Source organism: Leptodactylus fuscus, chromosome 9, assembly GCF_031893055.1.
Source record: "Leptodactylus fuscus isolate aLepFus1 chromosome 9, aLepFus1.hap2, whole genome shotgun sequence".
NCBI lineage: Eukaryota > Metazoa > Chordata > Amphibia > Anura > Leptodactylidae > Leptodactylus > Leptodactylus fuscus.
Window position 1 is genome coordinate 30,022,161 of NC_134273.1, and position 17,790 is coordinate 30,039,950.

At 39.5% G+C, this 17,790-nt stretch overlaps 1 protein-coding gene across 8 annotated transcripts in view; it reads left to right on the top strand.

Annotated features, from left to right (window-relative positions):
- The window catches only part of ERC2 (ELKS/RAB6-interacting/CAST family member 2), a 647,893-nt gene that overhangs the window by 473,964 nt on the left and 156,139 nt on the right, over nucleotides 1-17,790 (top strand). For all 8 annotated transcript variants that reach the window (XR_012717475.1, XR_012717478.1, XR_012717476.1 and 5 more), the window contains one exon: nucleotides 3,467-3,598. Coding sequence is in view for 1 of the 8 variants with exons in the window: in XM_075287893.1 (XP_075143994.1) it covers nucleotides 3,467-3,598 (132 nt within the window). In the remaining 7 variants the exon portion in view is untranslated. The remainder of the gene's footprint in view (nucleotides 1-3,466; nucleotides 3,599-17,790) is intronic.

Sequence of the window (17,790 nt, forward strand, 5' to 3'; positions counted from 1 at the left end):
GATGAACGATGAAGTTATGATTTCCATACTTTCTTCATTATGCTCCAACCACTTATTGTTGAATTATAGGGATACTTTGTACATTTACTGAATGGTCATTCACTTTCATCATTTTTATACTTGGGTCTAGAGTTTGATTCTGAATATATAGCATGACCACTAAAAATGGCCAAACTCTTCTCATAAAAATAACCTTTTTGGCCAACAACTGTTTCTCCCAATCACACATAGGCATGCTAGGGTCAGCCAAGAGTTCCTGTCTTCTTAATAGTGACAGAGGCACCTTATCTCCTTTGAAGACAAAGGATTTGGCATGTTAAAAATTTTACGTACCGGTTCGATCTTTTCCCCAGACATCTAATCTAATAATTCATAAAATAATTGTCCAGTTCCACCAAAAATCGTGAGACTTTTAATTAAGATGCGAATATGCTTCACTAGACATCTGTGGAGGCACCAAAAGCACCACAGACGAGTCACATGAGATTCTTCGAACTCATCTATTGGTAAGAATAAAGGTTTGTTTTGTTAGTATGGTTGCAGACAGTTTTGAAACAGGGCTACTTGGAAGAAAAGAACTTTTTTGTGAAACTGATTTTTTTACTAGCTATCTAAAACTTTTTCCCCAAAGATGAGGACATCTCTTTGGCTGTGGATTGTTGCTTGTTAAGTTTCATCCATCAAATTTTAGTTTTGTTTGAAATTTTCAAATTTTTTGACAGTCTAATGTGTACGGACAACTTAAATGAATCTTCACAATTTGCCGAGTTAAAGTCCGCAAATATATTGTATGTGTCTAAGTATTGCAATGTTGCTTATATTCAGGAGGAATCCAACATTCCACCAGACAGTAGAAATGGTTAAGATTGAAGCTTAGACACAACCATGAGTATGAAGTTCGAGAAGGTACAAGGTTAATAGATTCAATAAGAAGGCAATTGTCTTGTAACCTTGGTTTATATGCATGGTATTGCAACAAGGAGCACTTCATACATCATGTCTGAATTCTGTAGAACAGTTTCCTGTGTGATGACCTCTTCTTTGATGTGAATGGAAATGAGGATTGCCTGCAATAGGCTTCTGTGTTCTACATCTGGATGTGGCTTAGGTTGTAGTGATCTGTACAGGTGTCTGACATAGAACCTTCTGCTGTTACAGAAAAAGAGCCTCAGAGGCTCAGTTATTGAGTATAGACATGTGGTTGATATTGGAGAAAAATCCCAGTTATTTTTATATGATTGAACGTTGTTTAAGTTGTTAGACAAGTGAGAAGCAATAACATTGAATCCAAACGCAAAATAAATTCAGAATTCTGTTCAGTCAACCCGTAGCGCTAGAGGAATTTTTTACTTTAACCTCATATAAAGCTGGGCAAATACCAAAGCCAGGCTGCCAGTTGATGTCATAATTGCCCCTCAAACCACCCTGTTGGCTTCTTGATGGATGATCAGTGGTAAGGGCATATATAAGAGGGGTAGCTTGAAGCTTATGGTCCCCAAATCAAAATCTTTAATAGGGCACCCTATCTACCTTGTGGCATTTAAAATATTTTATGCTGCAGTGGGACTCGGGAAGGTCCATAACCTCTGCAACCCCTATAGCTAAGCTCCATCAGGTTTACCAATGGTCTGTTCTTGTTTATGGTCTTTGCAAAATTAGCACACAATTATAGGAAGCTAGACCTATTTATACATTTGGTTTAATGTCACTTGCTAATGAGAAATCAATTCAATCCATGGAGGCTTCACTTCACACCTTTCAAGACTTCACTGTCAGCTGGTTTGGGGACACTAACCACCAGCATGTCCTTCTGGACTGGTGGTTTGGTGCCCCTAGACGGTCTATTCCATATCGTCTCTCTGAACTTGGCTTAATCTAGGACATATTTCCTGACCTTTCACACTTTGGACATTCCTACCAAATAATTTTTACCTGATTGGACAGTGTCAGACAGCTCAGAATCAAACTCCTTGCCTGCTCCTCCCTGAGGTCACTCAGTGTGCAATGATTAGATTTAGAGAACCTAATTATCATATCGGGCACCAAAACTACCTGCACTGATTGCTCAGGAATATGGGGATTATAGAAAAAATTCCATCTGTGTTGGTATCTAAGGAACAACATCTATCTGGATCAACTTGATAGGTTTCTGGTTAGACTTGATGGACTTGTGTATTTATCTAACTTAATCCACTATGCTACTATTAAAGGATGCAAAGAACTGGAGTTGGTGAAAGGTTCCCTTGGCAGATAAACTTGACATTGGCAAATTTAGGACACATTGGTGCACAAGGACATGCTGGATCTTGGTGCTGGATGTTAGAAAACTTCTTCAGAGACCTTGTGAAGTATAGGTCTTCAGAGATCTCATGGAGTCCATGGCACCAGTAATACATACTGATTATTAATCAGATGGGCTAGTGCGATGGTGTTTGGTGTATATACCATATATATATATATATATATATATATATATATATATATATATATATATATATATATATATACATCTGAATGAAGACCCTTGATTCTTCATTCTCTATCATGCTTTGTATGCTCTGTCATTGTTCAGCATTTAAAAAAAAATCCTCCCATAAAATAAATGTCTGAGGGCAAAGTTTGGAATTTGTTCCAGAGCTTTCATAGAAAGGGCCTTTTATATCTTAATCAACTGAACAGCAAAGTCAGAAAACGTAACATCCAATTCATCTTACGGTCATGACAAGTCAAATTAAGCGACTCTAATCCGTGGAAAATCAAGACTTGACCTCTTACATATGGAATCTAATTTATGTCGTCCATCCACCTGTGTTCACCTCATGTGCTGCCATGAATGTAGCAGGACTCCGACCCACTTCTCGACACATTTTTAATATTTTTTTTTTCAATATAATATCCTATTCAAGATACAGAACCCATCTGATGAGACATAGAAAAGGACTTACTAGTGTATCCAATTGTATGCTGGATTCTTGCACACTGGTTGTTCTTCCATTCCTAATGCTAGGTTCACATTAAAGTTGGGGTTTCTGTTCTTTGGGTATTCTTGTAGACCAGAAACCCAATTGACTTAAGAAGTTACCCATGTAATTCCATGGACTCCAAAGACTATAATTGGATCCGCCGGGTTTCAAGCTGCTTTTCGGCCAAAAAAATGTGGAGAGAAAAGTTCTGTTTACAGTTCTGCATTTTTAAAGTGGAATTGGGGGGGGGCAGAATCCCAGAATGGTCACCCAACGCAAGTATTATCTTAGACTAATTTTATGCATGACAGCTCTTGTAGGTACTAGAATTTATGGAACAATGGGCAAACTACGGAAATCAAGTACCCTCTGCATTCTTTGCCATTTTTTTTCTGTTACAGAGATGTCATAAAGAAGAGATTTTGCTGCAAACCTGTTCTACGTATCTTTTTGAGAATGATGATCGTGACAACTACTTGAAGATTTTCTTGTTTCTTTTCCAGACTCAAAACAGGATGAAGCTAATAGCAGACAACTATGAAGATGACCATCACCACCATCATCATCACCACCATCACCACCATCATCGTTCTCCTGGGAGAATGCTCTCTAGCCATAGACCCTCTCCAGATCAGGTTAGATGGCCACATTTGACATATTTACTGTATATAAAGTTGATTTTTATTTTCACTCAGAGATATTTGTTGTATTTTTTTGGAAAAGTATAAAAATAATTTTCTTTTATAAAGTCATTCCACATTTTTGCTTACTATAACGTCTCTGAGGCTCATGATTAGTACTTGGCTTATGTTTCAAGGATCTATTTCTCTAACTCTTATTAACTCCAGATTTTTTTCTAGCTTCTGAAGACAAGATGATGAGAAGGTATTCAAAACCCATTCAGCTATGGTTGGAATAGGGTTAATAATTTCGGATGACAAACAGATGGGTTGAGGGTCTAACAAAAGATTTATTTAACCAGATGGTGCCAAATAGTGGTCTGCATCTTTCAAAATTTGCCAATGTATACAGAGATCATGCAAGGATGGGCAGAAATTTCAAAACTTTGTGGGCACCCAGCTTAGTTTTACTCTTTGACACGATATCTCTTTGGATGGTGCCAACATTTCCAAGTTGCCAGTCTGTGCCTGCCAGTCAACTGAATATACGTTAGCCAGCTTGACTTATAACATAAGAGTTCTTGGTGCTTGCATTGATTTTGGATAATATTATTTTGGGTGAAAGTTCATAAACTTTTTGCTTGATGAGTTGGAGAAGCCATAGTGGATAAAGGGGTTTTCCGAGGAAATAAAAAATGGTTCGGTTTTTGCCCAAATGAAATTTAATGACGCGTATGTAGTATGCTTTATAATATAAAAGTTTTTAATACTACTTATCCCATGCCCCTTCTCATGGTCAAATCACGATTAATTTGTTTTTAATGTAGGTTGTGAGCCATATATAGGGCTCACAATCTACATTTTTTCCCTATCAGTATGTCTTTGGAGTATGGGACAAAATCCATGCAAACTCTGGGGGAGAACATACAAACTCCTTGCAGATGTTTTGTCCTTTGCAGGATTTGAACCCGTGACTCTAGCGCTTGCAAGGCTGCAGTGCTAACCACTGAGCCACCATGTTGCCTCCTTTGTTTCCGGTTTTGTTACAACACAGAAGAGTGTTTGCGTCTCTTTGTTGGTGGTGTAATAAAGGAGGCTGGTTTTCTGGCTCAGTTTGTTAGAAAACACAGCCCCCTTCTCTGTTTCTAAATGGAGAATTGACTGGCTCAGCTTTTGTGCTGAAATGTATTGAAACGTAGTCAGGACTGAGAAATGTGCCCTGGAATTAGGACCTTGTGGCAGTATTTAGAATGAAAGTATATTAGTAAGTGATATTGAGTTTGATTTGAGCAAACCTTTAAACTTTTTCTCTTCTGGACAATCCCTTTAAATTCTTCTAAAAGATCGGTATAATAATATGGTTAAGGTACGATGTATCACACCTGAATCCTGTTTGCATCTACGCGGTTGTACATAGTACGTTGTGGTGTGATTTTTGGTTTGGGGTTCTCAAATTACATTTGCAATGCTTTTGATAAAGCCGTAGTCTTCGTCCATCTATATCTAATCTGTTCCATTGTTTTGCCTTTAGGCCCCCTGAAAATAGACATTAGAAAAGTGAATATATTGTCAAAACATTAGGATTTCTCAAATTGAAAACTTGTGACTCGGCAATGGTTGTTATTCCGTTTTGCTTGCCTTTAGGTCCTCATTAAGCCCAAGACGTTTAGCGCTTTAAAAGTAACAGACCCGGTTCGTGTCAAAAGTATTGCGAGTGGACTTTTGCCAAAAATGTGTTTTATTAAAATAAAAGTTATTTTGGCAGAGGAATGATGACATTTAAACAATTTAATAATTTACTGTAAATGGAGCCTTGATTCCCACTTTCAAAAAAAATGAAATGTCTTTAAGAGAGATCCCATACCGCTCCGCAGCTCTCGATTCCTTATGCTCTTTGAATCTCTGCTGTATTTCAAAAATATCTCCAGGGAGTGGAGTTACAAAGGAAAAATGTGTATGTATTAAAGATGTGCCCATTTATTTATAAAAAGCTCTGACCTAAAATACAGGTTACTTTACATCCAGAGAGCTACTAGTAACATACCTACACGCACAGGCTTCTGGGAACTCGTAGAGCAGAACTTCACGTACGCCATGAAATTAAAATATTTGTTGAGAATTAATATTTTTGTGTTAGAAGGTCAAATAATCTTTATAAATGATTAAATATGTTGGTATATTTTTATATTTAACTTTTTTTGTATTGCGTTATAAGGTGACATTTTCACGTCTGTATTTTATGTACTAGGACAATAAGAGAAACATGAATAAAAATGATATTGGTCTTTAGGTTTTAGGTAAATAGATGTCAATGAATTAAGACTGGAGTATTTCTATACAAGTGTTCCTTACACCATTATAGACCACCATAGCAATTATTATTGTGGTTAGAAGGTCTTCATTAAGGCCGAAACCCCACGACACACCTTTTTTGTTGCAGATTTTGCTGTGTTCAATCCAGGAGTGGATTGAGCAGAAGGTAAAAGTATAAGAAATTCTTATATATTTCCCATTCCTTTTTTAGCCGTTCTTGGCTTTGGCTCAAAAAAAATTGCAGCAAATTCTGCAACAAAAAAAGCAGCGTTTCTGCAACGTGGGGCCTTAGTCTAAAGGGTTTTTTTGAGACTAAAATATTGATGACCTCTCCTTAGGTCATCAATATCAGATAAGAAGAGGTCTGACACAACACCTGGCAACCCCACGAATCATCTGGTTGAAGAGATTACAGCATTTGGGCTGTGGCTGTGACCTCTTCACTGTTTTATCAAACTGTCTGTCCACTATCGATCTAAAGAAAAGGTGTCATGAGGGAGACATGCATGATCCCTTTGGCAAGAGGTTCCCATTAGAATACAAGTTGGGTGCTCACTTTATAGATATCCTTTGCCTTGTTTATATTTAGTATAATAATATTATATTACAGATAGGGGTTGCCTGGTTAGAATAACTTTATGTGGTCCACCAAAACATGAGCAAGACATAAACACAAAAATGTCAAAAACTTAAACCCAAAATTTTTTTTTTGTTATCCAATCCTGATGACAGTAGCAAAATTTTACATCTGCCCTAAGTAGTTGTGTAGTACACTGAGTTTTCTTGTAAACTGTAGGAGCAAAGCTGGTAAAAAAATATATAGAAAAAAAATAATAACTTGTCAGATGAGAAGTGTGTTAAGCAGATGGTCCAGCTCCCAATTTTTTACAGACGAAAGGACCTCATGTTATCACTGTAGTGTGCATTCTGTAAAGTGGAATGGATTTTCTGAAGTTTTGATCACAAAGATCCATTGAGATTGGGCATTAAGACTTTGACATTTCCATGAACATATTGCAGTGGCCGGTGATGTCCTCCCCCCTCCATGCATATCATTCAAGTGCCCAAATGGCAGATGTTGGAAATAAATTTCAGATCTTCCACTTGCTACACAGCAGCAATTGATCATCTAAGCCTTTTATACATACTCTGTTACTAATCTAGAAGTATGCTGGGAAGCTCAACCAAGCTAGAAACACATGTTCAGATGTTCTACAACTGCTCGAAAATCGCAAAGAATTTGATTATTTACTGACTTTTTTAACTATAAAAATCAGTAAAAAAATTTTAATATTTAGGATATATTAAAATTAAAAAAAAATTGAAAAATAGGCTCTAAATATTCACTTGCTATAAAAGGCTTTTGTTAAATTCAAGTCTCTATAAGTTTATATACCATATATAAGATAGGACAGTCCACATACCATATGTGTCAGTCACTTATAGAATGTGATTTATATATGATACATTATTGTGATCACATGGGAATGGTGAAAACATGTATAGCGTACATTTAGCCTCTAAATTGCTACCATCAGCGCTCCATTATTCTAGCAGTCCCCAACCCTTTTTTGATTCACAGACCACTTCCAAGCAAGATCATTTTCCCACGAATTTGGGAGAAAGGAGTCTTGTGAATAATAGAAAAAGTGAGATAATAGTGTTGTAAGCAGAACCATGATATGTGGAAGAGGTTAGATGCTCTGTGTGACCTATTAGTTTATATAATGTACCATTTTTAATATCATGCCCACTTGCTTGCAGTCCTCTTGCCTTACTTAGTATGCTTAGTATACTTTGACAAGCATTCCAGTTGTAATAATGAAAAAGTCATTGTCACAGAAGTGGTCGTTGTGTTCTCATCCTCCTCGAAAGTACCAAAGTCATTGTGTGGCTAAGTACCAAGTGATCCATGGCCCAGTAGTTGGCTTTCAGTTCCAACAAACTAATAACCAGGGCTGAAAATTACATTTTGACAGTCCTGAGCCGAATAAAAGCCTCCAGTGCTATCCAGTCTAAGTGCCTGTTATGGCCTACAGTACCCTCGGTGGGTTTAATATATACCTGTACATTTGAAATAAGAGAGAACAATCAATTATTTTAAAAAAATACAAAACATACAAGTACATTTTTTAAATAAAATATTTATATTTAATAAAACTCGAAGAACAGAACACATACAGTACATGTAAGGTAATGTCATCCCTGTTATGACCTATACAATTGTTGATAAAAAAAAATGTTGTAAAATGTTTAGAAATGTGTAAATTAGCTTTTCTAAGCATTTGCTCATCCTAAAAAAATAATATGCCATGATATATGTACTCTAGAATGAGGCCTCTAAGAGGTTTTCTGGGTGCATTAAAGGGGTTGGCCAGCCCCAAATTTATTTTTAATACTACTGATCTATCCACAAGATAGGTTATCAGTATGTGATCTGTCTGATCCCGCACACACACTTTCCGGCACAAGAAGCTGCTGGTGGACAGAGCATGTGCAGCACTGGTCCTGTTCAAGTATCCAATGCAAGAGACTGTGACTGCACTTGGCAGTACTGTCAGTAACCGACTGCTTCACCTTAAGTGTGAGAAGGAGCTATCAGAGGTCCTTTCTCCCAACCGTGGTCAGGCTGTATAACAACATCAGGCTAAGCGAATATCACTCCGCACAGAGAACTAAATGATCCTGCTGTAACATACTGAATTTCCCCATGGTGGGACTATTAAAGGATTATCTTATTAGCTCAAACAAGGCTAGTCAGTTCAGCTCCTATTGCTTGTTTAGGATTGACACTGTACCGCTGCCTGTCCACTAGCACCTTCCAGGATCTGGGTGTCGGACCTCTATAGATACAGTCCTATGAAAAAGTTTGGGCACCCCTATTAATCTTAATCATTTTTTGTTCTAAATATTTTGGTGTTTGCAACAGCCATTTCCGTTTGATATATCTAATAACTGATGGACACAGTAATATTTCAGGATTGAAATGAGGTTTATTGTACTAACAGAAAATGTGCAATATGCATTAAACCAAAATTTGACCGATGCAAAAGTATGGGCACCTCAACAGAAAAGTGACATTAATATTTAGTAGATCCTCCTTTTGCAAAGATAACAGCCTCTAGTCGCTTCTTGTAGCTTTTAATCAGTTCCTGGATCCTGGATAAAGGTATTTTGGACAAACAATTCAAGTTCAGTTAAGTTAGATGGTCGCCGAGCATGGACAGCCCGCTTCAAATCATCCCACAGATGTTCAATGATATTCAGGTCTGGGGACTGGGATGGCCATTCCAGAACATTGTAATTGTTCCTCTGCATGAATGCCTGAGGATTTGGAGCGGTGTTTTGGATCATTGTCTTGCTGAAATATCCATCCCCGGCGTAACTTCAACTTCGTCACTGATTCTTGAACATTATTCTCAAGAATCTGCTGATACTGAGTGGAATCCATGCATCCATGCATCCATACAGCCCCAAAGCATGATGGAACCTCCACCAAATTTTACAGTGGGTAGCATGTGTTTTTCTTGGAATGCTGTTTCTTTTTGGACGCCATGCATAACGCCTTTTTTTATAACCAAACAACTCAATTTTTGTTTCCAAAATGAAGCTGCCTTGTCCAAATGTGCTTTTTCATACCTCAGGCAACTCTTTGTGGCGTACGTGCAGAAACGGCTTCTTTCTCATCACTCTCCCATACAGCTTCTATTTGTGCAAAGTGCGCTGTATAGTTGACCGATGCACAGTGACACCATCTGCAGCAAGATGATGCTGCAGCTCTTTGGAGGTGGTCTGTGGATTGTCCTTGACTGTTCTCACCATTCTTCTTCTCTGCCTTTCTGATATTTTTCTTGGCCTGCCACTTCTGGGCTTAACAAGAACTGTCCCTGTGGTCTTCCATTTCCTTACTATGTTCCTCACAGTGGAAACTGACAGGTTAAATCTCTGAGACAACTTTTTGTATCCTTCCCCTGAACAACTATGTTGAACAATCTTTGTTTTCAGATCATTTGAGAGTTGTTTTGAGTAGCCCATGATGCCACTCTTCAGAGGAGATTCAAATAGGAGATCAACTTGCAATTGGCCACCTTAAATACCTTTTCTTATGATTGGATACATCTGGCTATGAAGTTCAAAGCTCACTGAGGTTACAAAACCAATTTTGTGCTTCAGTAAGTCAGTAAAAAGTAGTTAGGGGAATTCAAATCAATAAAATGATAAGGGTGCCCATACTTTTGCACCGGTCAAATTTTGGTTTAATGCATATTGCACATTTTCTGTTAGTACAATAAACCTCATTTCAATCCTGAAATATTACTGTGTCCATCAGTTATTAGATATATCAAACTGAAATGGCTGTTGCAAACACCAAAATATTTAGAACAAAAAATGATTAAGATTAATAGGGGTGCCCAAACTTTTTCATAGGACTGTATATACTGATGACCTGTGGGAGAATCAATTTGGGGCTGGACAAGTTAAAAATATCCATAAAAGATTAAAAATTAAAAATACAGTACTCCCTCCACTAGTCCTCCATTGTTGTCTTTGCCTGGTTTATTGTCCATTTCCTTGTTCCAGTCTCCAAACTCCAGACATGGTTTTACCCAGTCACAGGCCAAAGCGGGTCATCACTGTGACCAGACATAGGCTATGCAGAGATTTATGATGTAGAATTGGAGAGCAGCGGGTACCCGGTTTATTTTAACCCGTCACAGCTATTTTTATGAACAATTTATTCCCCAGGGTATTCCCTTGTCATAAAGTAATGGCTGATCAGGAATAAAGAGTGAGGGGACCTACTCATCCATAAGATCAGTGGGGGTCTCTGAGGTCAGAAACCCACCGATCCTAAAATGATGGCATATCCTAGTGATACACATTACTTTACATGATGGGGATACCTCTTTAAAAACAGTACAACCTTTCCTGGCCATATAAAAACCGTAAGTCCTCAAACAACTACTTGTTACAAAAAAATTTCCTTTAAGGCCAGAATTGGCTCAATCCTTAAATGGTTTGTAGCAAGGACTAAAATTCTGGCGCCTTATAGCTTCATATCAGAAGATTGATTGAACCTACTAGTGATGCATATGTCTGCTGAATTCTGGATTTAGCACCTTCTACTATATTTAGACATCTACGCCGCACCTTCCTTCGCTGTCTTTGCTGATGCAGGTTGGTCACAGACATAACAGACCTCATTAGGAATGACAGATATATTCATCCATGTGTTAGGAAGCCATTACCTGCCTGTTAATATGGCGTTTTATTGTCGTGTGGTTTTATTGTGTATAAATGTACAAACTGAATCTTCTGACTCAGTGGTTTAATGCGATCGTGGTCACATCATCAGGGCAAGAAAACCGTGTAGGAAAACAGTAAAACGCACTGAGAACCTCTGAATGGCATCTGACTGCTCCATGTAAAAATAAACCCCAGCAACAAATAAAGGAGACGGAATGTGTCAGAGCTTTGCCAAAACCCACTGAAATCTATTAATACGGTGCTACTCACCAAGAGTCATAATCGCAAAATGTGTAAGCTGCAGTTCTCCTTATAAAGAGGTGTCAGAAAGCAGACGGAGAAAATCATTTAAGGTGAGCTGAAAAGTCTTCTTGTTAGAGGCCAACGTGCCCCAATCATGTGCTGCGGCTGGACCTGTCATAAGGTTTCCATGATCTAAATGAGAAACACAAATATGTCAAATAATTACATATACACTATATATATATATATATATATATATATATATATATATATATATACAATATATATTTTCTTTTTATATAATATGTATCTTTATACATATACTATATCTCAGACAGATACGTAAATGATTACAATTATAGTATGATTGGACCCTGGATCTTGCCACAAGATGAAAGTGCTTCCCCCGCTGCCCATGAAAATGCTCTCAGGGGATACTTATGGGTAGTGCACCTTTTGGCCAGAGATTGCCGCGTGGTAGATATGTCTACTCTCAAAATCTACCAACTGGGCAGTGTTTTCAAGGTGGACTGTATCAGTAGACTGAGAGAAGTCGGATAGTCATTTGACAAATTCCTCTTTATTTAGGTCTAGGTGTTACTTATGACGTGTTGGGAGCAATGGTTATCAAATCAGATCAAATCAAATAGGCTTTATTGGCACGTCTGAATGGATTATGGTTATATGAAGGCACATGGTGAACAACATCAGGGTCCAGACAGACCACCAGTAGATCAGATTGTTTGATCTGCCAACAAGTACTAACAGCTCTCACAGGTTCCTCATCCACCATCCAGACACAGTTAGCTCCTTCATTACACACTTCTTTCTCGCCCATACCATTTCCAGGCACTTAGCTAAAGGGAATTTAGTGTGAAAGCGCCCATGATGTGTCCTGGCGGTGACAGCAAACCACAGTTGGCAGTGTGTATTCTGTTTCTGTGGAGCTCTGCAGTCAGTCAGTCTGTTTGGATAACCACTATCAAACCTGGAGGTATCAACTTGGTGGGATCTCTGCATAGAAGACCAGGTCCCTGTAAAACCGCAGAGTCTACAGAGATAACTCCCTTAGAGGTGGCTCCAAGCCAAATTGATTAGGGTTGCACAGTGAGTACACAATTTGCTGCCTGTGTCAACTCCTCCTTGGTGTGTTACTTTTTTTTTATATATATATATGATTTCTAAGAGTGATGGCCTATCCTTAGAATATTAGATCTGCAGGAGTATGACACCTAGGACCCCGTAGATTAACGGTACCAAGGCAGCACTGGAGAGCCACGCTGCTCACTCACCAAACTAACTGTTACCACACTGTATTGCAGCGTTGCCCCATAGAATTTGCTTTTGGTATAGGTGATCTGTGGGGGTCCCAGGTGTCAGTGTAGAAATCAGATAATTCCTTTAATGAATATACATGTATACATTGCAATAGAGGGAGACAATACTACATAGGTTCTGCTGATCTAATCCATCACCGATCACTCCTTCAGGAAGTTCCAATCCTTGGCACAGGAAGTGGAAGTTACATGTGAGCAGTCAAAGAATGTTGAGTAGGCTAGTATTTGCAGCAGGGTGTATTATGACTGGTCCATTTTTAGGGGCTCTGGACCTGCTTAATAGAACATCATGGCTGAAGCCTCACGTTGTGGAAAAACTCCTTTTTGGTTGCATATTTTGCTGTCGTTTTTGAGCGAAAGTTAAGTGTGGCCTGAAAGTAATGGGAAACACTTATACTTCTACCTTCTGTTAAATCCACTCCTGGCTTTCGCTTCAAAAAGTGCAGCAAAATCTGCAACGTGGGGCCTCAGCTTTAAAGGGCATCTCTTACTTTGGATAGTCATAACCCACATTCACACAGTCCCCTGGGAGAGGTGACTCCTAGCAGCATATATAACTATAATGCAAGGAGTCCTTCTCCCCGCATACTGTCGTGTGAATGATGGGTTACTTATGGCCGAGGCCGGAATTAATTTAATTCCCATTTCAAAAGCATTGTGAAATTGATGTTAGGGCTCATTCTGTAGGATTCAACAAAAATACAGAACTTCTTATTTCCTGTGCCGATGTTCAAAACCTTCAATAGATTCAAGTCTACTGTATGTGGGATCCGTGAGGATGTGTTACACACTGGTATACACTCAGGTGTGAAAAGTTTCCCCGGGAAATAGGACGGAGACCCGGTGGGCAGACACTGGCGCAAGTATGAGTGCCCACTAAGCTGACCACAAGTCTCCACTCTGGTTATCACATGTAATGGTTAACATCTGGAAGCTTTCAATTTCCCTGCAGCGCCACCACAAGGAAAGTTAAGCATTACACAGTATCTAGTCAAATGAATGAACTGTCTGTATAGTGTATGAAGTGGACAAGAAGACTCTTTGAAGTTCTTCTCTATTTTTCTCAAGAGGAGAGGGTCTTCACCTCCTTTATTATTTTAGTTTTCTGTGGTGACCCCTCAATATGGATTGCCTGACTGTTTTTCTATTTTACCTTCTCATAGGTCTTCCCCAAACACACACAGTCCTAATCCATAGACTTGTTTCAAGCGGATAAGGCAGTGTGTAGCCAATTGGCGGAGGGCCACCACACTTATTTCTTTCTTTTTTTTATGTTTTTCAGATATTTCTGGCCCTAAAGATAAAATAATTTCTGGGCCGTTGAACTATTGACAGCGGTATTCCCGAGCAGCGGCGTCCTAGACAATTAAAGCCCCCCTGTTATTTGATGTGCAGGCAGCGCTCGCTTTGTAGATGTCACAACATTTACACATCTTTTTCGATCCACATATTTTCCTCATTGCATCAAAGAAAACACAATATTTTCATTTCTGTAGCGCTGGATGTGCGAGATTCTCTTGTCAGAGTTTAGAACAACTGTATTCAACCTTTGTTAAATCTGCTTTTTATTAAGAAATCCAAAACTTGAAATATTTGCAGATTTCAACTCAGATAACTCTACATTTTTTTTAACCTTTGATCTAACTTATCCCAATGTGTCTATCAAACTGTGACATCTCAGAAGACAGGGCGAGCTGCTCTGGGTAATGCGGTGTAAGGGGAAACATGATTTCTAACCTTTCCATGAGATATTCGTAGTATAGGAATATATTGTCACAGGCTTATATATAAAGTGTGGCCCTGTGTACCTGTCCAAGAAACCATATCCCGGGAAAACAGAGAGACGTCTTGTATCCAAAGTTATGGTTCTTACAATAATTTACTACAGCAGTAGAAATAGTTTGAGCTGCAATACCAAGCATGGCCCACAGACTGAAGTGGCACTGTTTCTGTAAGAAGTAGACTCTTGGTTCTAATCTGACACAACTCATTAAAAATGCCTCTAAAGTCTACCACTAGTAATCGTTAAAAGTGTCTGGAAGACTAAGCCATCAACAGGAGGAACCAAGGCTTGGATAAGGTACGGTGGTCCTAAGCAGTATAGACAAATTGCCCCCATAATCTGTGATTTTGTTTTTAGAGGATCAGCAAAAAGGGAAAAACCATGCCTAGATGCCCCCTTAGTGGCCCCCTACACAGTATTTTGTCCCCTCTAGTGGCCACCACATGGTATAATTCTCTTCACAATGGTATACTGTTTACTTTTGTTCCCCTAACCACAGTATAATGGCCTTATGTGGTCCCTACACAGTATAATCCCCTCTTACAACAAACATAGAGTACAATGTCCAGTGCCCCACACAGTATAATGCCCCCAACTTGGACCCCACACAGTATAACACTACAATACTTGCAATCTTCACATAGTATTATGCCCCAGATCAGCTCTTGAACAGTATGCCCCTAGCCTCCACAACACCCACATATTATAATACCTGGCTCTGCTCCCGGTGCCAGTGCTAATGTATTGCGTGTGCCAACGCATGGTGTATTAGACCAACACTGATGCAGAGATGCAACAGTGAGTTATAGAGGTGTTGAGTACTGAGAGCCATACTCACGGACTACTCCCCGGGCCCTGTCAGTAACTAATAACTCTTCCATCAGTACAGATATAAAGCGGCCATCACACCGCAAATGTCAAGTGCTGAAGAGCTGCCCTATTCCCTTACCTCCCTGTCATCTAAGCACTGGGAGGATCATTGTGATACTTTCTATGTCCTTTACCTTCTGAGAAAATCTGTTTATCCATAATGATAAGGAACTTAAATTTCCTTACTATGACTCCTTGTGGACTGTGGCTGCCAGTATCACACCTTAGGGTGTGTTCACATGGAGGAATTTTCTGCAGATTTGTGAGTGGATTTCGCCCCCGAATGCAGAACATATTTCTCCTGGAATCCGCCTCCTATTGTTTTCAATGAGAGCACAGATCGCTGTAAGATGCAGAAAAAAGAAGCATCCTGCTCGATCTTACCGTGGATTCCGCAGCTCGAAACTCCCTCCCATTCATCCAGACCTAATCAGGAGCAGGATGCCGCGACGGAAGGCTGATGCACTGCATTGACATCCCATCGCAGCTAGACCATGGCGAAAATGCCGGCGGCGGAAAATGAAGAGGGAATTCCTCCTCATTTACCGCTGTGTGAACATACCCTTACTGGGGTTGCCCTCAGGTCTTTCTTAAATCCAAAAGTTCTGCCTGGTAATGCAACACAAGCTCATGTTTTGCCTGTGTTGTTTCTGAGGCTTGTGATTATGATGGATCTTAAGTGGCGCATGCACATTACATGAATTTTTATTGAACCCAACATTTTGGTGCAACTGGCTGACCATGTCATGTATATGGCAGTATCATGACTGATGGGGAAAGAAAGCATTTACAAGCTTAGGGTTATCATTGCCCCCGAGGGGCTTACTAGGAGAGGATGGACCCCATAGCCATCTTTTAAAGGTCCACTTACATCCTTGAGCTTGACTATTAATGGACAAAATGAACACCGTTGGGCATATAGGGCCTAAATCAGTTGCTGGTCTTCCCATCCCATTAACAGAAGTTCATACCTAGACTCCTATAGAAGATGCCACACCATGCACTAGCCTACTATATGTAAAGCCAGCTATACGCACAGGATAAACATCAATATAGCCTAATAAGGTATATGGGAATTACACTGTAGCGACAAATGGCTAACTCCAATATATAGCTGTCTTCTAATGAGCCAAAGCCTGGGCCTTTCTCTGGTACATTGGTGGGCCATACTAACCTTATAGACATATAGCCACAGTCCTTTGGGAATCCAATCTTGGTATTCTGATGGCCCTGACAATTTGGTTTTCAACTGTTCTTGAATGGTAACCCTGCCTCAAGAATGTATTCTTGAGGTTACCCAGGTGTTTGTCCATATCTACAGGGTCTGAACATATATATAGAGGAAGTGGTGTGCAATCCAACATTACATTGTATTTCTGTTTCACACGCCGCCCAGTACCTGCTAAGAGATCTGCAGCCATGATCCTCCCAACGACAACAATGAGTACAGTCTTGTTCACAGACACTCTATAAATTCTCGCTTTACTGTCTGCTGTAGGACAGTGTGAATGGCAAAGGGTTAACATTGATTTTTAAAGGTTTGCCTTGTAATACCTTTAATTACTTTTGAAGTGTTTCTTTTTATCTATTTTATAAGCGTATTTATGGGCCTCCTCTTCCCACAGTATACGGCTGCCCCGGCGCATTGATGTACAGTCGCAGGACACTTTATGGATTTGCAGAGTGTGTGGAATGTGTAATAATTTAATCCCACACATAGATCCACATTCACACATTCTCGAGGCTAGCAGATACATGTTTATGGAACTGTCACTAGCCACACAGAATATGGGCAGATCAGAAGATCCTACTATTCCCAGTTCTACTTAACCCTGGTTAAGACGCTAATTTAATGCATACGTGCACGTACATGAAAGCCATTCAGCCTGAGCCCTGTCAGGTACTGTCTATCCACGAAACACAAAATACCCCATGCAGCTTAACTCGTCACATTTCTACTGTTATACTATCAAAAAAGAATTTGGAGGCATCATCTCGCAGAGCCAAGAATTTCACCGGCAGGTCGTTTAAAGTTATTGCCATGCGGCGTACAAGCGGCCCCTATGGCAGGGAGGCTTTCACTGGGGGAATTTATGAGACCTTTTTATGCAGTGTAATGGGTCGGGATAAGTCTTCACTTATTTCCCCATTTTCTTCTTTTATTTAAGATTACTCTGAGCTGGAAGTGATTGAAACCGTCTTGCCCATGCCAGCTTTGCGAGTTTCTTCTGGCAGGGAGTCGACAATCTGCCATTCTGTGGATTAATTTCGAGGATTTTTCCCATGGTTGGCACTATCTAGGTCAACATGTCTGATGCTTCAGGCATAGATTTGCCTTCAAAACCGCACCAACCAAGGCTTATTTAGATAATCTCTCACCCCAAATCCCGGGCTGCTCTTCGGAGAGGTTTTCA